This window comes from Phlebotomus argentipes, unplaced genomic scaffold (assembly GCF_947086385.1).
Source record: "Phlebotomus argentipes unplaced genomic scaffold, Phlebotomus argentipes genome assembly contig_15, whole genome shotgun sequence".
NCBI lineage: Eukaryota > Metazoa > Arthropoda > Insecta > Diptera > Psychodidae > Phlebotomus > Phlebotomus argentipes.
This window is the reverse complement of record NW_026776181.1, coordinates 6,952,651-6,978,453: the sequence shown is the minus strand read 5'-3', so window position 1 is coordinate 6,978,453 and position 25,803 is coordinate 6,952,651. Positions and strand designations below refer to the sequence as shown.

At 37.1% G+C, this 25,803-nt stretch overlaps 1 protein-coding gene across 3 annotated transcripts in view; it reads right to left on the bottom strand.

Annotated features, from left to right (window-relative positions):
- Nucleotides 1-25,803, bottom strand: part of LOC132262073 (TOX high mobility group box family member 2) — a 77,994-nt gene that overhangs the window by 5,804 nt on the left and 46,387 nt on the right. For all 3 annotated transcript variants that reach the window (XR_009468445.1, XM_059761208.1, XM_059761207.1), the window contains 7 exons: nt 19,013-19,105; nt 13,100-13,308; nt 12,566-12,821; nt 9,821-9,987; nt 4,771-4,906; nt 479-559; nt 77-379 (listed from right to left, as the gene is read on the bottom strand). Coding sequence is in view for 2 of the 3 variants with exons in the window: in XM_059761207.1 (XP_059617190.1) it covers nt 77-379; nt 479-559; nt 4,771-4,906; nt 9,821-9,987; nt 12,566-12,821; nt 13,100-13,308; nt 19,013-19,105 (1,245 nt within the window). In the remaining variant the exon portion in view is untranslated. The remainder of the gene's footprint in view (nt 1-76; nt 380-478; nt 560-4,770; nt 4,907-9,820; nt 9,988-12,565; nt 12,822-13,099; nt 13,309-19,012; nt 19,106-25,803) is intronic.

Here is a 25,803-nt window from a genome sequence, read left to right as displayed (position 1 = left end):
ACAGGACACTTTTGGGTTCTTTATAAATCAGACTGCGGGGCAAGAGACACTCGGGGTGCTCCGGAGTTCGGCTCACCTGTTGATGCTGGGGCGGCGACTTGTAGGGAGACGAATAGGGTGGATAGTGCGGAGATGGGGCCTGATTCGCCGGCGGTGGCTGCTGCGGCTGGGACTGCTGCTGCGGCGGCGGCTGTGGCTGCTGCGGACGAGGCAAATGTGGACTCGTTTGGGGCGCCATAGACGGTGGTCCAGCACCCATGAGGGCGCCACCCTGCTGCTGATGCTGCGGTGATTGCTGAGTCACCACACCGCCTCCAGGGCCCTGCTGCCCCTGCTGGTGCGGCGGCGACGAATACTGGCCCTGCTCCGAGTCACTTCCCTGTGGCAATGAGGTGTTCCGCAGAAAATTAGAATAATTCTCACAGGATCACCCGGATGGGCACGAGAGGAAGTGAATTCTATGGCAAAGTACACTAACCTTTGACACTAAACTTGCTCGATATGCAGCCAAAGCCTTCAGATACTCCTTCTTTGCCGCCTCGGTTTTCTTCTTGTACACCTGCAAATGAGAGATGAAATAATGCTCAAACATATAAATAGAATTTAAATGGGTGAAGTAATTTAATTATAGCATTGTGTGGTTTTTTTTTACATATATTTTTAATTTCACTCTCGTGAAATTTCGCGCATATTTTCACAATGAAGGACATTTTCTCACTCTCTCTATTGTTGCTTTGAGAGTCCTTCAACCGCACTCATTGGGGGTTTTTCCAGTACTCTTAATAATTCAGCCTTTAAATACATTTAACCAGTGTAGATTTTTTTCCCTCTTCAAAGTGCTAAAGAATAACAAGTGGAAAAAAGAATTGCGAGGAAGTGAAAAAGGCAAAAAAAGCCACAAAATTCACACACAATTTCTGGACTGTCTCTCTGTCTCTCTCCTCCATACTTCTTTGTTCACCAGAGCTTAAAACATTTTGGTCGTTTTGTGTGTTTTTGAGTCAACAATCTCATAAATAATTTATATTTGCGACATGTAAAATTGTATTTAAAGAGTACACCATACATATGAACGCGAAAAAAGTAGGAAAAAAAGGGAAAGAGAGAGGAAGAGAAGAAAAATTCACAGTTTATGTCTCTAATGTGTGAACATTTTGTAAATTTATTCCCATGTGCCATTAAAGATGGGAATAGAATGCTGAAAAAGTGACTCTTTATGGGAAAAACTATGATAGTGTTAAAGTATTCCACGAGTTTTCAAAAAATTTCCTTATCTCTTCCATCACGCTGCCAATATTCTCATATTCACGATCTGATCCATGCTATCAATTGTTAATATTGAACTATAAGGGAGGAATTTTTCCTATTTATCACATCCCAACCCTTGCAAAACCTTGCTATGGAAAAAATTCCCATTCCTCCACTTTTTGTGCCGCTTTGCTCCACTTCGCGAATTTTTACTTATAAATATTCATGAAGCAAAATATTAAAAATATTTTTCTTCCTCGACGAAATATTATTTGCCCTCCCCGCTCCACCCCCGCACCCTTCTAATACATTTTTAATGTATCAATGGAATGCAATAATACGGAATGTACAGGGAATTTAATAATTTACGGAAAAAAATTTTAGAGTGAGAGAGAAAAGCAGAGGCAAAAAAGAGATTTCAATAGCGCACAAAATGAGAATTTCTTCTGCATTTTTAATTGCAAGATATATGAAAATGTTGAATATTCAAATGCACGCCATATATATGTAAGCAATTGTTGTACTGTAATTTTTGTCCTCTCCCGTGAACACAGAAGGAATTCTTAGTCAGAAAATGGGTGTCAATGAGTCAATGAGAGCACTTTTGTCTGCAACCCTCCCCCTTTGACACATTGGAAACAGTGTATAGCGTTACAAGAACCAATTAGTTAGATTAAACGACCAACTCTGTGAAATAGTGGATGAATTGCGTGCTCAAATCTACTTAAGATGCGAAAAGTACAAAGTATAAAATACAAATTAACACAATTTACAACAAAACTCCCTCCCCCTCTTTCTCCCCATTTTTTCCCACCCAATTTTCTTCGTCTATTTCTGTCCCAAAACACAATTTGTGTCTTTCTTTGCGAAATAAGCAAAATCTCATAAGGTGCGAGACCAGAAGAGCGTAGCAAAAGTAATAGGATTCATGAGAACGTTCCTAGAGAAACAGAAAAAAGGACAAATTTAATTTTTCTTCCTTCTCTGGCTGTATTTTTTGTTGTCCTCCTGGCATTTTCAGACATTTTTATTCATTCTAATATATGTAATGACCTAAATTTGGCTCAACAATAAAGAAATTTTTTTCATCCTTTCCAGACACACTGGAGAAATCAAGAATTAAGAGAGAAAAGTTTCAAATCCACACCATTTTCACTCAGGAAGGCATCAACAGCATTTTTCCTCTGCTTTTTTTCCTCCTCTTCCGCTACTTGCCACCCTCACACCAATTGAAAGAGTTCAACAGTGAAAGAAAATGGCGAGAGTGAATTTTCCTTCAATCTTACACCTTTATCATTTCATGATTCTTTTGTGAAACAAACCATCAAGGAGGGAAAATGGCGGGGAAATAGAGGAAGTGAAGAAGGTGGGAGAAAATAAAAGTGTCTTCAATCTCCTTTCACCACCCACATCCCCTTCATTTGCCCCTCGCCTACCCTCTTTCGCCCCTCTCTCAGCATTCAAACATTATTCCACCCCACTTTTATATCTCTTTGTGTAATTAAACACGAACTTGAGAACCGGAAACTGATTTGCATATTTTACTATGAAATTCAAATACACACCCATACACGAATACAAAACCTCTCTCTTCACTCCACCTTCAATCATCGACCCAACATAGAAAATTTCCACTTGTAATTTAGTGAGACAGGACAAGGTGGATGTCTCTCGGGCGCTCAAACTTGCAAATAAGCTGCTCTCCTCCGGTGTATAGAAGAAGATTTTCTCTCCTCCCTCACTTTTCTCAAAGCATTATTAATTTAATTCACAATTTCAAACATAAAAGCTTGGTAATTTATTAATTTATAGTCAAGAGGAGAAGAAATTTTCAGCCCAAAACCGTAATTTTATTAATTTATCACACAGTGAATTGAAGAAGATTTTTCATTCACCTCCTCCTCAACATCTTCTTTACACAATAAATTGCCTCAAAGTGTGAATGATGGAGATTTTATTTCTCTCGCTATATACTATCGATTTTCCTCTTCTCACCACACCAACATCAACGCTATTCACAGCTAAATTCTTCCATCAAGTTACATGCATAGATCAAGAGAGTATTGTATATGGTTTCACTTTACTTTAGGAACATTTTTAAGAGTTGATTTTCTGTAGGAATTTAGGTCATCAGTAATTTAAAATCATCTAATCTCTTGCCTCTTTTCCGTTAATCTCTGATAAGCACCACAAAGGACTAAAATAGTACACTTTCGTGAAGGAAATGTTCAATTTTTTTTTTTGAATAAAATACGAAGAATCATGTGTGTATTTTTCAACACCGCCAGCCAAGAAAGACTCGCGGAGGAGATATTAATAAACTTTTAAAACTCACAAATTGATTTTTCAGGCCGGAAAACAAGGGTGGTTTGATGAAAGAGATAAAAGAGAATGGTGGAAAATTTATGCAAAAATACCACGGAAAAGCCACGGAGTGGCATGAGGGAAAATCAATAAGAATGGGGGTATTTTTAGATATTCTATCATTCAGTGATTATTTCTGTGAGGCCCACGAGAGGGGATGGCAGGGGTGGTGGCGAAATTCGCTGCGAGAAGGCGCGATAGAAGGCGTGGAATGAGAGCATTATCTCATTAGAAAGTGATGCAAGTCTCGTTGCTGAGAACCCTTTTCCCATGCCCAGAAAATTCTGCTTCACCTTGTTTTTCCCCACCCATCCAATTTTCCACTATTCACACACACACACACACGCGCGCACACATGCACACACCCAACGACAATGTTAATGATGATGATGATGAAAATTAATACGACATACACTAATTGCGAAAGGATTTCTCACATGCTCCTCATTCTCACATCAAAATACTTTGCCGTCTGGGTTGAATAGTGCATGTAAAGCTTCTCGCTATTGTTGGGTATCAAATAAATAATTAAATTATTGATTTTGCAATTAAATTTAATGACAAAGTCGGATATTATGCTCTGCCACTGTGAATTATTCATTTTGAGAAAATAAACAAGACATTCGTGTAATTGCAGCAAAAGCAATAAATTCAAATAAATTATTCAAATGTCAATCCATTGGAGTGAACTTTTATCTGGCATTTGTCTCGAATTCCCATCAAACATCCCGCCCCTCTCTCGACCCTTTGGGTGTCCCTTAAAATTTCTGCTCTTTTCACATCGTCTCGTCCCACTTCTCCACCCTTTGTTCATCACTTGATTTCTCAAACATCAAAAGAAATGTTGGTTTCCAGAGCAAGTTGCACAAAGGAATGGAGAAAAAAAGAGTCCCCATAATATGGGGGCGCAGAGGGGGCGAGGGTGAGTGAGAAAATTGCAAAAGACAGAGTGGATCAGGATGGAAAAGTGGCAGGGGAGAGACATTGAAAAAAGAGACTTTTCAGGAATTTCCATGCCCTCCCGAAAGAACAGCAGAAAAAGAGGCAGGAATGCGCAGGAGAGGGCAAAAGTGTGTAGACAATTTAATTGATTTCTGTGGTAAATTATTGACAAACAAGAATTGTTGGGGCAAAAGAGAAAATGGGAAAATTACTCACATTTTTGTGTTCCGTTGCCAAAACATCCCACATGGATGCCACAATTTTGGACACTTCGCCAAACGATGCATTGGGATTCTGGCCCTTGATGGCAGCTTGAGTATCACGGAAGAAGAGTGCATAAGCTGACACTGGTCTGAAAAAGGGATGAGAAAGAGGAGGAAGAAAATCAATATGGAAAATTCATGAGTGGCATTATAAATACGCTATTCACCGCTCTCAACCTATGATAATAGAGTAATTTTCTTCATGTCGTGTACTAAGAAATAAATCATCTAACAACACAGTCTGCACGAGAGATCGAGACTCAATGAAGCGGACTAATAAATGTTAAATTTGTGTTAACATTTGTGCTACTTGTACCAACAATGGATTCAAACTATGATTTTAATAATGCTCATACACAACTCGGACATGAATGAACACTATCACGAACCGCCCGCAATTTACGGCCGCTGTGAATGAAGGCGAAGAGTGAAAGAAATTGGAAAATTGCTTCAAGAACTCTTCAAGTTAAGAATTTCAGATGCTGGGATTGCAGATAAGCTTCTGCCAATCGAATAGGCCAATCAAGTCAACTTTTGGAGCGTGCTTAAGCACAATAAATTAACTCTAACAGCGGTAAAACGTAAATTTTCCTTACAATGTTGCATTAAATCATCTTGAAAGACCATTGTTATGGAAAATCGCTCAAGAAAATCAAGAACACTAATTATAGAAAATCGATTATAACCATTCAAGTTGGTTTTTCTCAATGACTTCTCCAAGCTTAAGAGAAAATTACAATTTTTCACCTTCTCAACAACACTCATCGAAAAGTTATTTCAATTAAATGAGACTTTCTTCCTTGAAATTCCACAATAATCACAGGTATTCCGAATCAATGTGCAAATTTGAGGGTTTTTTTTTCTTTCTTTCTTCTTATTTGTATAGAAGCATAAATTGAGAGAAACATTTTGCTTTCATTATTTGTATCATTAATTGCAATTTTCGATGAGATGCGATGAAAATTGCTTTTCAATTTCAATTAGTGAATAAAGATATAAACACTCTCTTTGCCTTCTTGCGTTTGTCTTCATCTTCAAGGTCTAACATCACATTACACATCCCAAAGAGCAGCATCAATTTATCTCTACTTTGCTAAACTCCATGTTGAATTAAATTGATAATTAATTGAACCGAGTGAAAACCATGAACCCACATCACAAAACTTATTTGCATTTTAATATATTGTGAGCTTTTGTACACATTAATATAATTTTAATTAATTTTTAACTTATAGTAGAAAAAAATCAAATATATTTCATTGCAACTCAGTCCAGTTCTCTATCGCGTGTGCTTTATTTCGCCCAGAATTGGAGTTATGGTGTTAGCGGGGAAAAGTTGAAAATTCCTTTGAGTATAAGTGGAAGATGAGAGGCGATAGAACAGATAGAAATTAAATTCTTGCATTTATTATTACAAGAGAATTTAATAAAACTTTTTTTCTTCCTTTGGTTATCTCTTGTTCTTCAATTTAAACAAACTTCCAACACTTTTCACCCTTGATCTTGCTCGCGGGCAAAATTCCACTGTGAAAATTTGAAAGGGTGAGGGAGACAGAGAGAAAATTCCCCGGAAAAAGTCGATGAGAAATTTCTCCGTGCTCTCTCGCGCGCGCTCTCTCTCTCTCTCTCATTCCTCCTTGTCACCGTCGTGTATTTCATCCTGAAAACATATCCAATCCACCCCGCCTCCCCCTCTTTTCCGCCCCATTCCCATTCTCTTTTCCTGGTTTTTTCATCTCTCACCCATTTTACGACAAAATAAAATAAATGGGATGTTTTATAGTCGGTAATATAAAAAGGAGAAAATAATAAAAGCATGACAAGAATAATTTATGAGTAACGAGAACAAATTGATTCTAATCAATAAAATAACGTTTATTTTATACTAGAAAATGTACAAAATGGATAAATTTACTTCAATACCACTGTGACTCTGTCTTTTTCAACTCCTCCACGCCCGCCTCCCACTCGCCCTCCGCCCACTTCCTCCACATCTCCACCGTTCCTTCTCTGCCATGAATATAATGTTTCTCGGACGCCAAATTACGATGATTGAGGAGTACGATGATGAAGAAGAGTGTAAAGTGATTGAGGAAGGGAGGGAAAGAGCAAGAAGTGACGGCGGAGGAGAAGCAAAAAGATGATGATGATAAATGCAAAATTGTTACATTTATCGAATGAGAATATGAGAAGGGAATAATAAATATGTTTTTACAATGAAGACGAGAGAGAGAGAGAGAGAGAGAGAATAATATTGAAGGAAATTTTCATATCTCCCTCCCTCCGCCCCCCCGCGCACTAAATCCTTTCCACATCAATTTTCTCTCTTTACTCACAATATTTCACATTCTTGTACATATGTACACATCTACATAAAATGTAAGCACTTCTTTTATTTCCACTTCTCTTCGCCATCATGATTGTATCTAGGATTACTCTGAAGGGACAGTAAATTCCAATAAAAATGATAATTTGAATAGATTGCATTGCAATGGAATGGCATTTCCATAGGAGGTACACTTTTATTTAGAGACACTATTCCACACAAGGCAAATGGATCTCATTTCATGTAATTGAACTATCCTTTCTATTTGCGACAGAAAACATTATTTGAACATGAAACACTTGACGTGCCATTGAAGTCAAAACGATGCTCTTCACTTTGCAGAATTATGAATTGCATAAAATGTTTAGAATCGCTTGAAGCACTAGAATGATGGAAAGTGTTCAGTAAGTGATAGTAATCATGTATGCCAGACGAAAGCATATCTGAAATGGTTTTCGCATTCTCAATGCACTTAAGCGGAAACTCCTAATTTTAAGCTGAATCATTTAGTCGCATTTTTACTGACATTTCAGGTGGTTTCACGTGAATTATATTGTTTCATTTCTACCAAAATTGTTCTCTATGAAAATGTTCCCCTCAAGTGGAATGTGGAGAAGTGTACAAACACTCGAAAAGATGTTTAATAAAAGACAATTTTCGAAAATGCAAATAAAATAATATTATCCTAGTGAGATATGTTGACTTCATGTCTCTTTTTTATCATCTTCCACTTCTCATTTTGCCCCGTTGAAATTGCGATTTCATACCCTTTCTGCTCACTCCTTGACTTGGGCGGCACTTTAAATAAGGATGGCGGCGGTAAGCTTCACCAAATGAAATAACAATAACGCGAAAAAATAAACAATTTCGCTGTAGTCTCGTTGAGAGAACGGAAATACAATATTTCCATCCTGTCGTTTCGGGAGGCGGGCTGCCGACGACAAGTGGAACACGATCCCCAACTTTTCCATCATCACATCCCAAACCACCCCAAATGTTTCGTCCCGAATACACACACTTTTTCGCCATTTCAATTCAATTTATACCCCACTATGTACACACTCACGTAATATATGTAATAAAATGTGTATTCTATCGTCATTTATTCAATATTATGTATTTTTTACCATTCATTTTTCCCTCCTTTTATTGCATTTTGTTCCTTTCACTCACCAGCCGTCCTCCCCCGAACCCCGGCACACATGATACGGAATGCCAACATTAAATTGTTAACGATGGCAATAGGAAGCAATAATTCCTATATGTATAATTTGTTGCAAGATAATGAAATTTAATTGGTAAACACCATGGAGAGAGAGAGACAGGAAAAAATACTACGCAGATTGGTGAGATTTATTCCTCTTTCCATCTCACTTGCTCTCTGTTTCCTCAAACACCCAATTTTCATGCATAGCCAGCGAGTACAATAAGATAAAATATTTGCATTTAACTTTATTTGCAAATTGAAATGAAAAAGTAGAATTTTTCTCATTCTCCCATATTTTTTTTCTTCTTTTGCTTTTCATACATAAAGAGGATGGAGAAAAACAACAAGCAATCAATTTAACGCTGTTTGTTCAAACACACGCATAGATTTTTACATCAAAAAGAATAGGAAAAAAAACATAGAAAAATATTCTTTTGCCTTTTCCCCCCTTTTAGCAGACACAAAAACTTTTCCATGTACCCATTATTGCGACAATAAGTTATACACAGCATTAAAATCATTTAGCAATTCAAATGATTATTCACCATTGTTATTTTCATATCTCAAAATTGCTTGATTGACAATATGTCTCAGTCAAACATACATTTTCTAAATAAGCAATTTATCGTGTGCAAATAGAAATAAGATGAACAATGAGGCTTAAATTTACAGTAGGGCGAGAGGGAGAAACAATAAAGGAACGACAGAGACACAATTGCAATTGAGAGACTTGAGGAAATACCAAGATTGAGTACACATGGGAAGAAATATGACATGAGAGAGACAATTTTCTTCAGCAATATCTTGTCTTACGGTTTTGTCTTCGAGCCTCATCAATTAAAAAAAAAATCACGGTCAAAGTGGCGCCCAAAATTCGCAAAGACTCAATCGAGTCACATAATATTGGGAAATTTGCAATCAGCTCAATTGCCAATTTAACCGATATGCTGGAAGTGACTCGAAATATTTCAAATTATTTGCAAACACTGTGGAATATTTGATAATTTATTCAAGTGTGTTATTGTACACAAAATTATTGCAAATATTCCAAGAGTTCCTCTTCACCCAAAATCGATGCCAAACATTTGGTCAACCACGAAATTTTCCAATACATTCATGGGGTTTCTCTGTCAACAGCCACATAAGCAGAAGATGAGTAAATTGGATCGCGTGACTGTGCATGTGACTTTAAAAGAAGGGATTTTTTGCAAACATGCTTCATAATTTCAGCGATAAAATGTTCAATTTAGGAGAATGTGTAAAATTCTTTAGCATAATTCAAGTTAAATTCCCTCAACTTTCCACAATGTCAATATAGATAACATTTAACTATTCACTGGATGAAAAACTCTTTATCGGAATTATCACAGTTGGCAATGTAATTATATTGTTTTCAGGGCCTCTCGCGAAACTTTATCAACAGAAGAAACACTAATCTGAAGACATGAAAAGATAAAACAAAGTACTCACTTTTGTGGTTCATTTGGATCTCTCTTCTTTTTCTTCTTCTGCACTTTGGGCTTCTTGCTGGCCGAAGAACTTGCTCCCTTTGCGCCCTGCAAATTTCCATTTCCGTTGGGTGAATTTGCTGAATCACTCATTAATGGTTCCGGTGATGGTCGTTTCAGTGAATTTATCTGCAAAATAAATGGTCAATATTGAGTATCAATTGGGTAAAATCACTGCATTTAGCGAAGGAAGCAGTCACGAAGAAGAACTAATTAATTCTCACGTGATTGTGGCAAAAACCCAAAATTTATTATGAATTGAATTAATAGTGCTAAAACACATACGTGTGTGACTATGGAGGTGGAAACATAATAAATGTGTGACAGAAATAAAGGAATAAATATTTGAAATTAGCACGAAAACAGAAATGTATTTTCAGTCACATTCATATTGATGAAATAATAAAAACTCTGCATGGAATGTAGGAAAAAATAACCTCAGCAGAAGAGGTCGAATATTTTTTCCACTTAGTCTCTTACTTAAACAACACTTCTTGACTTCTTTGCTTTACATAAATCACAAGAGATTGATATAATTTGCAAAGATTCTCATTAAATTTTGCAATTCGTCATAAATTTCATTCGTATAAAGTACAGTCATAAAATTAAAGTTTCTCAGTACTTTTCTCTCTCTCTCTTTCTCGGCATCTTTTATAGTATAGTTAGAAAGACACCCAGTAAATTTTGTCTTCCCATCGCGATGTCCTCAATTTATCCATCTTCTTCATCGGTGTCGCTTTAGCCAAAGTGAAACTCTTTGAGTGCAGAGAGACAAACATCCGGTTTTGAGATAAGGAAAATTTATTAATCAGAAAGAATGCTGCTGCTTTGCTGTCTGTGTTCCTCACATGCCATGAAGATGAAATTGGCAAAAAGACACACATAAAATGTGTAAAAGCCATTTGATTGAATAATAATGGCAACACAAACTTCAACTTCTAGAGACCAGAGAGAAAGAGAGCTTTTTTCTCCTCTCTCACATCTCTCTGCCCATTTGGTCTTTTGCTATTAAAAAGCTTCTATAATAATGTACAAGAGCCTGGTTGTAATTTATATGCTTCTCATCTATGCAACAACCAGTTAAAACTTCCAATTTCTCTTCTTATTGTCAGTTGCATGAGTGGAGAGACTTTTAATTTACATCACGGCAAATGTTTAATTTCCCATTTTCTCTTTCATTTTATGCACATTTCTTTTAATGTACATTTCAGATATTTGCAAAGATACAGAATGTCTCGATCTAGATGCTCCACTCAAGAGCCAAATTATTTTGTTGTATGTTTTATAGACATGGAGCCAAAGAAGAGGAATGAAACACCTTGTATTTCAGTGTTTTTCATCTTGAGGAATCGTTTTTCCACTAATTTTCCCCCTTCTTTCGTCATTTCAACTCCCTCGTGTTTTGATACTTCACCATGACTCATTCTCTCCAGCTGAATCAAAATTGTATACTTTACTGTTCCTCCCTTATTCACCAACATTCCCACTTCATCCCCTTTTTCCGCGTAATATTTACACACATTTTGCAGTGCAAAATTACTGGTGGAAAAACTTTTCTCCCATCCTGAGAGGTTTCTTCATTTTGCTGTTTTTCTTCATCACTCAGAGGAAAACTTTTTTCTTTCTTTTGTGCCACACTATACGAAAATTTGCAGAATATTTTGTATTTAAGGCCATGCGAATTGTTTGTTCCACTCGTTAAAAACACACCTTTTATTTTCCCGCTCTTTTTGATTACTTGTGAAATTTTCATAAATAATTTCCCCCTAATTTCCTCACAGTCATTCTTCACCCCCCAAACACTACCAGAAAAATGCAATTTTAACCTTCATAATAAATTGCAATTTCCACTTTAGCTCGAGATTGGAGAAATGAGATGGAAAATTGCAACTAATAAATAACATGCATTTAGCAAAATATTTCCCCTCTTACAAATATTTTGTTATTACGTGATAAATGAATTTTCTCACACAATTTCACTCCCTCTCTCTCTCTCATATATGTATGCAGACTTATGAGAGGCATTACACAATATTGACTGCGATCGAGAGAGTGAAGACCTCTTCTTGCAAATCCACAATCGTTGAAATGATACAATCGCAGACAAAAATGCTACCTTTCGCAACAATTCCCACCCACTAAGAAATCAATGAAATGCTTTTATTTACAGCCTGACAGTAGTAAAATTCACCCAATTTCGCATGATATTTTTAGCAGCATGCATAAAATGTTTATTTTTAACCCTCTCAAAATGGACAACATTCCTCACTCACCCCCCAATAAGCGTCTAATTGTACGACAGTATGGCAGATTTTGCAAGAGGTGCAGAAAAAATGTATTAAATCGATAAAATTTTCCCCCTTTTTCGCTCTCTTTTCATATATACACACACAATTTTTCACCCTCACGCTGAATTGCCAATTTTCTCTCCAATACACTTGATTTCAGGCAGAGGAAAATTGAATTTTCCATCGTCTCCGCGTGAGCCCACAAATAGCGTATGCATTAAATTACCCCCCAACCAGAACCTCTCCTGGTGAAACACACCGTCAATTTTGAGTGCAAACAATCTCTTAACAGTGACTACAAGAGTGAGAAAGTAATTAAATTACGCCACTTGTTTATACGGCAAATAAAACATTGGCCACTTGAGAGAGGCTCTGCAAAAATTGCTCAAGAGGGCGCGAATGCACATTGATGTACTCACAGGAATTCCATTGTCATCACTATCGTCACTCGTGGTGCCCGTCTCCGTTTGTCCGTGGACCCCCTGCGGCGGCGATCGGCCAATGAAGGCCCCGCCGGCGCCCCCGATTTGCGGCGACATCTGAGGCGCCATTTGGGGCGACTGCTGCGGCGGCTGCATCATGAGCATCTGATGCGTCGGCTGCGGCGTCTGGTGGTGCGTGGGACTCGTGAGGGGATAGTTCGGCTGGCCCTGTGGCTGCATTGAGTAACTCGTGCTGAGGAGGAGTCATTGGGGAGCATTGATTACAATATACAATTGTCATTCAGTCAACCAAAACGGACTTTTTCCATGTGTCCCAAAGGGAAAGTCACTCGCAATTTCAGACCACTAACTTTGTGATATTTTGCTGAATATATTAAATTTTTGAATATTTTGCAGTTTTACTTGGAAAATAAGCACTTTTTCAACCAATATTCAAATATTTGATTAAAACCATTAGGATTCTTCAAAAGTCGTCTAGTGACTTTCCCTTTGATGCGTCCGGATACTCACTTGTGGTGCCCCATGTGCTGAGGCGGCTGATCTGCGTGCCACTGGTGACTGTAGTGATCGCCCATCATGGCCATGTGATGAGGAGGCGTCGAGTGCATCTGATACTGATGCTGCTGAGCCTGCTGTGGCGGATGCTGCTGCTGGGCCATGTGGGGCGTCATGGGGGGAATGTCGAAATCCTCATCACCGAAGGATGGTGTGTGAAATGTCTGTCAGGATGACAAAAAAGCAGAGACAAAATGAATTTGACATGAAAATCTAACCAAAACCTTTGGAAAAGAACACTTTCCACCCCATTCAATTCTCCTCTTCTTCCACTTGTATTAGCAAACATGACCAATTTGCATAATTTTCACCCAAACATTTTGCTTATACACGAGTAATATTGCGGTGGTTCAGGGGTTTTGCGGACGAGGGGAGAGATGTGTCTGCCCCTCGTTGTTTTTGGGGTCCCTTCAACGGAAAACCGTTCGTGCAATTGTGCACGTTTTTCCCAGAATAACCAAGAGACGTCGCACATATACAACTTGTTACACTAATTAATCTGTAAACAAAATAAATTGAGGGTTTCTACCCCAAATGCCGCCCATCTTTTGGCCAAGCGGACACTCTCTCAGTGGCTACTTCTTGCACTTGTGAACATTCTCTGGTGTTCCCTCTTTAACGATCATTCGATGGTGAGCGGCAAACACCCACAAATGACCTGACCCAGGGGAGAGAGACAGAAACTCCAGGAGCTCTCCGCTCATGGGGAACAGCATCCCACAGCGTGGCGACGGGAGGAAAGTGGAGGAGAATCTGCCGTAGCAAAAAAGAGCTTCTCTCATGGCGAAATGTGGGAAGAGACTCCAAAGGGGGAGGTGAAGAGAAAAAGCAAACCGCATACATTTTATCATGTTCACACATAATTACATCCTCATTATTCTCATTGTGACACACAAAACATACAAAAAAAGATACAAAAAGCATCTCTCTCTCATGCGATAATTGAGAATTACGATTAAAGTTTTCAGTTCTTGTTTGCTCCTTCTCCTCCCTGCCATGTTCCTCTGTTTTTTTTTTCTTTTATTGTTCGACAGTCATTCAGAATATAATTCTTCAGTTTGTTGTGCACAATTGAACAATTTCTCATTTATCCATCAACAATAAATTATCTCAATAATTCCAGGCAATTTTCCTTCATCTCTTTAGAGCAAAATGCAAATTCATGAATTATTCAAAAAGTGGGCGATTCCACTATAATGTGTACATACTTCTTACTGTCTCATTGACATTTTCCTCTCTTTGGTGGTAAACAATGACTTTCATCTCAGGAATTTCACAGGTTGTAATTCATTAAAAATTATGCAAAGGAGGAAAATATTTCAATTGACTACTTCACAGAAACTGAGCTCTTTTGCAACATAAGGCATAGAATATCAGATTATCTCTAGACACAGAAAAAGATCGCACTTAAATATAACATGGCATTTTCACTTCCGTCTCTCCCATTTTTATCATACCCTCCATACCTTATTGTCTCTCCTCACAGAGTGCTCCAAATGCTCACTGGGGAATTTATCAAACAGCCCAGTGGAGAACAGACATATTCTCATTCTCAAACTCAATAATAATTTACCCCAAGTGACATCGATAGTCGATAAATAATTCGTTTTGAATATAACATTGTTGTCGAATTTTCAAATTTATTGCTCATAAGCTTTTTGAGGACATGTATTAGTTTTCAGTGAATACCTTCGCTATACATAAATAAAAGATCACCTCTATTGCAGCATATTTCTCTTTCTCTTGCAACAAAGTTCTTCTTTTTTTTCGTCATTCACCAGAGAATTGTTGATGAAAGAGAGGAAAAAAGAAGGACAGAACTGGGATTATTTTCGCGTGTTGAATTTCATCTCGGGAGAAACTCTATATCCAACATTTCATTCGAAAAATCAATTAATTGGTGATTATTTTCCTCCTCCATCCACAGAAAACTCTTAATCGCATTTCATTGCTCATTGACCTAAATTGTTGAAATAATTGATTTTTACTGCTTCTCCTATCATTCTACCCAAGCTGAATTCGTACCTGATAGCTTCAACAGATTCTCTCTTTCGCGTCTCTCTCGCTTCACACGAAAATCTCTTTAGTTTATCATTTATTCCCCCTTTTGTGAGGACAAAATTCAAATCGATTCATCAAATAAATGAGTATTTGAATTTTATTGTGTTCCTTTCCATCCATTTCAACTCTCCTTTCATCCCATTTCCTTCCCAGGCACAATATTTATTATCTCCAACGACCAAAGAAATCAAAGAATCTTTCAATACTCCCAGCGAATTGCTAAGGAAAAACAGAAAATCAACAAATATCGCTATTATTGGATCTTGTGGAAGAGGTTGAAAACATAAAAAGTCAGGAAAAATCACCAAGAAATGTTGGGATATGTAGCGAAAAAGGAGCACCAAAATAGAATTCATTATAATATAACAATGCGCAAAAGGATGAAGTTCACTGGAAAGAAGAATGTCCAAAGACTCTCGAAACTGTATCGAAACACTTTTAATTTATTGGCCCATTCTTTTGCATGTTTCTCCACCTCATGCAGTTGTTCTTGAAAATCTTTTGACATATCGTCATCCCCCAACCAGAAACTCTTCCCCACTCTTTCACCCCATGTCGAATTACTCTGAGCCGATCGCTTCCTTCCTCTAGATTTGCTCTTTTATATGATTTTTTTTTATAAATATTCACCACACTGTATGGTTGGACGACCCTTTTCTTGTTTATTTATTCGCATTATTGCCCTGCTTCATGTATACCCATTTTTTCCACATAAAGTACACACATTCACTTTTGTTAGTACAGCATAAAATAAAATAAAAATAGAGAGAGAGAGAGCTTTAAAACATATACAGTTAATACAAGTTGATGTAGTCATCGATATGGAAATGGATCTTGTTATGTCGCAGAATAAATTACACTGCCTCAACAGCCATACAATGTATTTTAATTTATTTAATTCCATTGTTTTTCTTCCCCATTTGCCTTCATTTGCCTTTCTTTTTTCTCTCTCTCTTTCACTCTCTCTCTAACACAACCACTTTGCCAACCCTCCGCACACTTCTTGTCCCCCCATTTTTCCTCGTTGCCATTCTGTGCTCATTTGAAAATTCCTCTAGTGCTAATTTATTTATCAATTTGGGAAAAAGCACCCATCAGAGTTGTGTGGGAAAAAGAGTGCGAAGCAAGAGGCATGTTGATTGAATGAATACATTTAATTGGGAGCAATAAAATCTTATCGTGAGACAAAAATAGGCGAGAAAAAAAATTAATAAATCTCTCATTGGACTATTTTAGATAATCAATGTGTCTTCGTGGAACAATAACATTAAAGCGTAGAATAGATATGGAGGAAAAAATGTGTAGAACACTGATAACAACCAGTGTCAAATGCTGGATGAGGAGAAAGGTTAACCTTGGCTCTTAACTGTGATATCTTCAATTGCTGTGCGTGACTTCCTCACAACTCATGAGATTTCACACGATACGTTTTATCATGTTTTTTTTTCTTCTTTAATATTTCTCAACTTTTACAAAGTGTCCATGTAATTGCATTATTCGTCACGCAATTCCAGTTGCAGCTGAACATGAAAAAAAAACGCCCATCTTTCGGTCCATTAGCTTCCATTTCTCACTGTGTAGTTTTTACCATTTTCTCACTCCTCGCCTGGCTTATCGCAGCTCCACTTCAAGTCCAAAATACTCATTAATTAGACTCTCCCTGCGCACAGACGCACAATTTGGAATCCTCTTTTTCTGTCGTGCATCTCCAAAGACACCCAGAATAAATAGCTTAATTGCGTTCAATCTTCCACTCTGTCTTCAAGTCATTTTCCCACAGAGAAATTTTTGCTTGATGAAAAAGTGAGAATGAGAAAAAATTTGCTGATACGATATATCGTCATCATAAACATTACAATTGCCATTTTGGTCATTAATAAATGTTAATAGCAAGTAAAACAGGCACATAAAACTGATTATTACACAAACAGTGAGTCAGTCATAAATAAAAGTTAAAGTGAAAGTTGTTGTTCTCAGTTAATCATAAATAAATATTTAATTACATGTCTTCTAATTTATCCTCAGCACTTGGTGGGCATATTTTTAAAAGCACATGTTGAGACCAACACTGCCGGCACCAAATTGGACATCTGGGTGGATTTTGAGCAGACAATCTGCAAGTCAAGTGTTTATGATTCAAAGCCGAGAGGGCATTTTCCTCACATTCTTTTTGCGCTGGATCAGAAGAAGGAACAACTTTTTTATTATTCATTCACTTGCCAATTTGACATGAGAACGAGAATGTGCATATTTTCCTCATAAATCAATTTCAAGCATTTTTACCGAAATAAAACCAACATTTTCCTCCTTTCAAACTCATTTCTATTTGCAACATGAGAAGAAATAAGGCTGGCAAACAAGCTCTGTTCGCGAGGGGAAATTTAAATGATCGAAGAGAGATAAATTTAGAGAATGATTGCAATGTTAATTGAGAAATATCTCAAAATAAAATTATAAAAGGCAACACAAAGTGGAAGGGAAGCTGCACAGTGAATTCCTCACACTGCTTCACATCAAATAAATCAGCAATCCCTCTCAATTTCCTCAAAAGGCTTCAAATTATCACTATGGTGAATCTTCGACCCTCTCTTATTTTGATTTTCTCTCCATCTATCCTTTCAATAAATATCAAAAGAGATTCACAGACATTGAGGATGACAAAAGCAAAGGAACAATGGAGGGGTGAAAAGTTAGTGGAATAAAAAATACCCTCCATTTTCAGCTCAACAGAAATAAATTTCATTGAACAACTTTTTTTTTGCTGTAAGAAAAATTGACTCCTTTTCCTCTGACACTCCCCCATTTTTTTGCCACGTCGTTTTGCGGGGAAACATCTAATGCAATTTTGACGATTAAAGAGGGGAAAAAAAAACTACAGTTTCACCCAATGAACGGCATAACGAGTTAAGAGAAGTGCTAAAGTGACAGAAGAAAATCTCGCATAATAAATTTCAATTTACTCTTAAGATCTTGCATTCTAATCCTTAATGCTGAATAATTCATTACCTTCTATTCTCCTTTTATTTTCATACCGAAACGAATTCTTGGCAATTTCATCTCATTATTTTTCTTGAAATCCAATGAAAGAGACTGTGTCGTATTCATCCACTTTTACTGTTATTTGCCATAACATTAAACTCCTTGGAGGCTTCATTTGCGCTCTTTCATAATGTAGCACATGATAACACACTTTATTGCCTCACTTTGACAATTATTTGAACTATTTTGCGGAAGGTTGAGTGAGAGAAGGAGAGAGACAGGACGATTAATCAATAAATATTACACTGTATGTTCGCGTGTAAAATCTCTCCCTCCTATTGTCGATGCAAAGATTCTCAAACTGTCTTCCTTCGTCGAAAAATTATTAACATTTGTGCCGTGTCACGATGGAAAAATGACTCAATGGATTTCACATCGTTTTTCTTCGCTCATTCCACCTTTTCTCTCGTATTATGTATAGTCAGAGAGATTTGAAATATTCCTCTTCATCAATTCCCTCGCACACAAAAAAAAATATTTTATCAATCTCAGGTGTCAATAATACCTTCTCTACGTGTTAAATTGAGAGATTTTTTATCCATTCGCGCTAAATGTAGTTCTCTTCGCGAGTCTAGCTATATGTTTTCACGATTTATCAAGAAGAAATCCAATTCAAGAAGGGAATTATTATAACCATTTCAGAGTTGTAATATTATTACAATGTGGAAGCGAGCGAAAAACACCCGCAATCCTAGCCACAGTAAAGCAAAGCTATTGCAATGGCTGTTCGGCTTATCCGGCAACTATTGCCATTCCTATTAATCTCACCTGGTCATTCATGTCGAAATGCTGCGTACTGTGCTGATGATGACCGTTGTATTGTGGCACCGATAGAGCGACGTCGATACTCTCGTCGTTTCTCTGCAAAAGAAGACATTTGCGGAATTAATTACAGACTCCATGTGAAAATTACTATTACAAAAATTCGCCAGAGATCAATATTGCTCGATTAGAATGAAAATTACAGTGTTGTACAAAGTGATTTCTTCTATTCCAACACATTCCCGCATAGGCACAGGCTCTCTGCCAGTGCAGCAGAAAAAAAACTCTACACCAATAGACTTTTAATTGAATTTGTGATTTCAATGATTGAACAAATTTATACGAATTAGATTTTACACAAATGACCAAGGAAAAAACTCTCTCCATGTGCTGCGAACATGGTCGTGCTTGTCTCTTCGGAAATTTCCATTGGATTTTCCACACTCGTCTTTCACTCACTGTTTCTCTACAGCCAAAAACACCACTCACACTTTGTGATTTCAGCACATTTGGCAATTTTCAATTAAAAACGATTTTCATGGATTCGCATTTCCCACCGCTCACACACACACAGCCATTCTTCTCAATTTCACTCACATTTCCCATTTGGGTTGCAGGAGGGAAAATCAAAGCTTCAAGTTTCTCTCTACAATACCGTTGTGGGCTTTTAATCAATAAATTCCAGCCCAAGGAACGATGAATAGATGCCAAAGTCACATATGGGGAAGTTATTAATGAAATTCACCTTCTGACTAAATTGTTTAATAATAATTTATCTCCTCTCATTAATCCTCTGTGCAAATAACTCATTCGGCCCAGAACAATTTTCCTCTCTTTTCTCAATCTCCCAGAGATGGAGAGAGAGTCAATGGAATGCCTTCTCACGTTATATGCTGATGGATAAATGTACAACAATTCCTACTACAAAACAGCAATCGCATCACGTCCTGAACACTCAGTGCAGAAAGACACAAAAGAAGTGAATAGAAGGAAAATACAAGTAATGAAACGTTCTACCAACTTGGTGGTCTTCAATTTGGTTTTCTTGTTACTTCCCATCTTCTCTCACATGTCTGACTAAATTGAATTAAAATTGATCTTTCAAGAGAATTAAATGCAACAACACAAATCAAATTCACCTTCAAGTATTTTAATTAAACCCCCCCGAAAAAAAGGAACTTTTCACATTGTCTCTCTTTCTCTTTATATTATACCTCCTTCCAAAATGAAGTTTTGTCCGACAATTTCACGCCACATTTCGTTTCTCATCATCAACATTAATCCATAGGCTATTGACTTTTTCGCCACAAGACCCTCAGCTGAACACGAGTAGAGTATTTTGTACGAGAAACGGAGAACAACAAATGGGACAAAAATCAATTAGCCAGATAAGAGAGAAAATGCCGAGGAAAATCATTGCAATTGTGCAGAATCAACGAAATTCCACCCAATTCAGTTACTAAATCAAATGACTATGTTGCAGAATATAATTAAATTCTATTCTTGAAGTGAAATTTATGCAAATTCAGAGGGTTCACTCCGAATGTGCGATGCAGTATTCGCACCAGGAGTGAGGGTGCTTAGAATTAATAGCAATTCTCAAATAGTTTTTCATCATTTTGGGAGAAAATGGCTGTTTGTAATTGCTTCAACTGTAAATTATTAGTTAGGGTGGAATATTTGAGACACACAGTGTTGAACATTCCCTCCGACATCACTTGGGCAACACAGTCGTAAAAATTTAATTTGAAAGCCAGTTTTTTCGTGACCAATTTCATTAAACGACCTCTTTGAAATGTGATATCAATCTTTGAGGTCTCTTTTACTGACGCATAATCTTTGTTTTCTCAAGCAAAGAAAACACACAATCTCAGGATGTTTTCCCAAGGCTGTCTGAGGACATACAAAGTCCCTACGAATCATAATTACAGTCACAAGAACAAATCTTATCAGGATAAGGAAAAAGTCACTTTGCAAAGAGACAATATCTTCACAACTTCTGTATAGAGATAAAAAGTAAGTGTAGCGCGCTGAAACACCTTGACAGACAATCTCATTTCTTTGCTTACACAAGTGTGAAAAAACTTGTAAAATTTATACAATTCCGAAGGTCTATGATATTAAAATGAGAGTATTCAAATGTTTCTCAGCGACATTAGTTAAATATACTCCGTATATTCCTTTTTCTCAGTCCATTTTCTTGTGCAATAACATTTAAATTTTATTATTATTTTAAGAGCCATGTAAACGAAATTCTTATTTGCTTGTATGTACAATCAACTCGACTGTACATAGACTGCTAATGCCTCTTGTACCTCCACTCTTGTGATACGTAGAGAGTCTTTTCAAGTGGAGATTGAGGAAAAGGAGGGAAGAAAAACCAAAAGATTTCACTAAGATGTGTGTTGCATTAAATTTGAGAGAGAAAAAAAGAGACTAAGGAAAAGAGAGGCAGCAAAAAACGACAAGATAAACCTCTTGACACTTATCTATAACTTACTATCTTATTGTGGTGTCTTATATGCCTCTTTTTATATATTTTATCCAAACATGGATGATGATGAAAAAAAGCCCAAGAAACTTAATGAGTTTATTGAACAGACAAGAGGGAGAAAAATTAACAGTGGAGCACAAAGTGGAGAGGAGGAAAAAAGAAAAACTTCAAACTAATTAAAGGTAAACTCAAACTCAAATATGTTATTCATTCTAATCAAGCCAAACAACGAGAGAGATGATGAAAAAACCACCTTAAATAAATAGGAAAGATTGTAATCAATGTATAAAAGGTGGAGAGAAGGAACTTCTCAAAAATTAATAGTGAGACAGTGGAAAAAGGCAACAACGAAAAATCCGAGAGGAAAATTAAACACGAAATTACAATTAAATTATAATTACAGTGTCGAAAGGGGTGGGTGGAACAGAGAGAAAAAAACAAGCACAGACAAATAAGAAACTGACTCAAATTAACGGCATACAAATTGTGAGGAATTTCGTAAGATGGAGAAGGAAAAAAGTCTAGTTGTACTAATACAAAAATCAAACTTTGTAAAGCAAACAACATTTTCACCCTCAACCTTCTTGTCTTTGGACTGAATAAAAAGAAAATTATTTTGATGAAATGCAAACAACCTGAAATGCGCACTCAAACTACCTTGACTTTAAACTCAACGTCAACCCTTTAAATTCACGGACACGAACTTCCCAAATAGTTGGCGCTCAACATATAAGAGTCAACAATGAAGGGACAAATAAGAAGTGTTTTTCTCGGGATTTCTGCAAACGAAATAGAAAATGTGACTGAATTAATGCAGAAAATTTCGGTGACGTGAACAGAAAATATGAGATCACGAGCCCATCGCAATGCAGAGCATCGCGGAGAAATTATATTCTTCGGCGTGTAGTCAATGCAATAAAACCTCTTCCAGCTCGTCAAGCCAGAGAAAGACCAGAGAGTATTAAATTGACTCAGTCGAGTGTACACATTTTCTTTGCAGCGCACAATCATATTAATGTTGGGGATCTAGATAAGGAACGATAATATAGTATTTAATTAAATTTTAAACGAGATTCTAAGGGAGAACGAGTGAGATGAACGGAGACAGCGTTTGACATATTACAAGGATGTTGTCGAGGGGCGCCTCGACAAGACACTGCGCGCCTTTCTTATTAGGGAATTAAGCCAAATATATTTCGTGTATCGTCTCTCGTTCTTCCTGTCTTTGTCTCTCGCGCGGCACTTTCCCGACCAACAACTGCTGCCATTGAGAAAAATCACTTGAGAGAAATTTGATCCACCACCGGATGTTGAATATTTTTCAATTAATTCCTCATTCATTGCCAATCAATTTAATTAATCAGCATTTTGGGGTAAATTCCGGGAAGTTATCTCAATTATTCTCACACTTTATAACATCTCCATTCGGATATTATGTTTCAACAAATGATAAATAAGCTGACAATGATGTAATAAAGTGTAAATCATTGAATAAATACGTACAAGTTTTATTAATTGAAGGCATAGTGAACTTCAGAATATGTTTTGGACCTTTTCTCACACTTACGCTTGAAAAATGAGCTAAGAACGTGATAAAGCAGATATTTCACGGCATAAGTGAAAAAGTGCGAAGGAAAATATTCATTTTCCCGAACTAAAAACACACCTTCTGCACCTAAAGTTGTGTAGTAAATGAGAGAAGATATTTTGCACAATAATTTACCTTGTTTACACAATTTTCTCATCCTCCCATCAGTACTTAATACACTTAGACAGGGATGAAAAATTCTCCAAGGGAGGTGAATTTAAAGTTTTCCCATTAAAGGGGGAATGGGAGGGATGATACATGAGGTAAATAGGTTGAAGTAAATTACAAAATTTTCATTGATAATTAAAATCTACGTAATTTGACGATGTCGAAGATGTTTTACGAAAGTAAGGTTAACAACATCCCAGTTAAGTGAGATTAATTTTCATCCAGCGAATTTACAAAATTTATACAACTCTCTTCGGATTTAACTTTTGTCAAACAAGAAAGCTTCAAATGAGCTTTCTGCTCCCTCAACTCAACACACACTCATCAGCCGCCATCAGAATTTCAAGTGATTTTCTCTGAAAGGCAAAAATGTGTAAAACTTCTCCCTGGGCACAAGAAGGGAACTCCTTCGCGTCAAATGTGAAAAAGAAAAGATTTCCAGGGCGACAAGAGAGAGAGAAAGAGAGATTTCCACATGTATAAGGAAAAGCATACAAATTCATTTCATAAATTAAATAGTTTTCCTCCCTTCCTTTCGCGCACTGACACTTTTCTCAATGTGCTTCCCATAGACATCATCTACATCGCGAAGAGGGTGGAAAACAAGAGGAAAGAGGACGAAAAGTTTAAAACTTTCAGCAAATTGTCTGCTTTCGAAATAAGCAAAACTTATTTAACTTTCATTATGGGAAGCAAAATAAATTGCATTCATTGCGCGCGAGGAAAATTTTCAATGAGAATTTTCACTCCTATGTATGTAATAAAATGTGTCTCTCCCAACCCTTAAATGAATGAATTTTGAATGGAATTTCATTAGGATTTATCAACATTTCATACACAACACCCATTTTACTTTTGCAAAGTGGGGAGAAGAACCTTATCAGACACATAATTTCAGCTCTTTTTCTGTGCCCTTCTTTTCCATCTCTCATTCGCGACAGAATGACAAAATGAAAAGTGGGACTCAAGTTTTCATGTGCTTTTCGTACACTGTCAAGGAGGTGAAATGAAGAAGAATGAAAGATAAAATTTAATTGGGACATTCATTGTGATTCACAGTGGAAATTAGCTTTGACTTAATACACCATCTCCCATCTTTGCAATTTTCCCTGCCATTGTCAAAACTCTCATTTGGATTGGGAGCGGCGCGGGTTGGGGAAAGCTCACAATTTCGCCCTTGATTTCCCTCCATTGCTCACCCTTTTGTTCGATGTTGTAGAAAATTGAAGAGAATTAAGGAGGTTTTCGTATATGATCTCTTTTCATGATTCCCTCCTCTGCCACATTCAATCTCACCAATTTCCTCTTCACCTTCCTTCAGGGACGGTGGGATGAAAAATCCAGCAATAATTGAAGAATATCTTACTTGAGGGCTCTTCTATGGCGAGTCTAACGCAAAAGTTAACAGATATTGCAATATAATAACCCTCTTTTCATCCGTACTGGTTCACATGAAATTATAGTTTGCGAGAGTGTCTCGAGTGGCGCCAATTTTGGGCAAAATTATTCATTACTTTTCCGCACATCATCCAACATGATGTTAATCCATTTTTCAGTGCATCTAAGCTCAATCAAGGACACCCAAGGAAGCAGAGCAGTGATAAAAATACACTGAGAAATCGGAAACCATGAAAAAGCTAATTTGAAAGCTTTTCATCTGTTCTAACTACTAAAAAAGAGTTTGAAAAAATTGTCAGAAACTGCAGTCAAACGGATCGAACGCTTCGACTTTAATAAAATAGACTTTGGATATTAATATTTCAGTTTATCTATTTGCTTTGGCGTATGTCAATCAAAAATTTCAATAAATACCAATAAAATCAACTGTAACATGCACAAATTAATTATTATAGGGCGATATTAACCATTTAATGAACGATTGGTGGGTGTTTGAGGTAAATTCAGCAAATTTCGCAGCGATATTAACACCAAATATCCAACTTGCTCTCCTGAAAAATGGCAATTTTGTTTTTTCATAGTTTTCAATTCACCCGTCGAAATGTGAGGAAGAAAAAATCGACTGGTTGCAGAGTTCAATGTGAATAAATGAACCGGAAAAATATCCACGGCCGAGAAGGGGAGCTTCGTGGGCAAAGCAACAAGAGTGAGCTCGGGTGTTGATGAGAAGAAGGACAAGAGGGGAGATCAAATGGTGGAGAAAAAGAGGCACCATGAGTGAAATATAAAACTGAAATTTAAGACAAATTGCACACGACCAAAACGTGTGCTGGACTCTTTTTTGCTCTCTTCTCGGCTCTCTTGCGAATTAAAATTGCTCATGGTATATCTTTTTTTTTGCGACGATGCTATTTTCGCCAGTGGATGGCCAAATGTTAATTTGAATAATGTGCAAGAATAATGTATAAAAATTGCACATGGCAAGTAATGCAAGACGTGCAATTTGGGGTGGAGGCGCAGCGAAAAAAAGTGACCGAGAACAGACGGGAGCAAGGAGGACAATGTGGCATTGAAGTAGGTAAAAGCTGTGACACAAGAAGTCTCTAAGAAATGAGCATTTCTCTCCGCAGCGACACTGGATATCCGTTT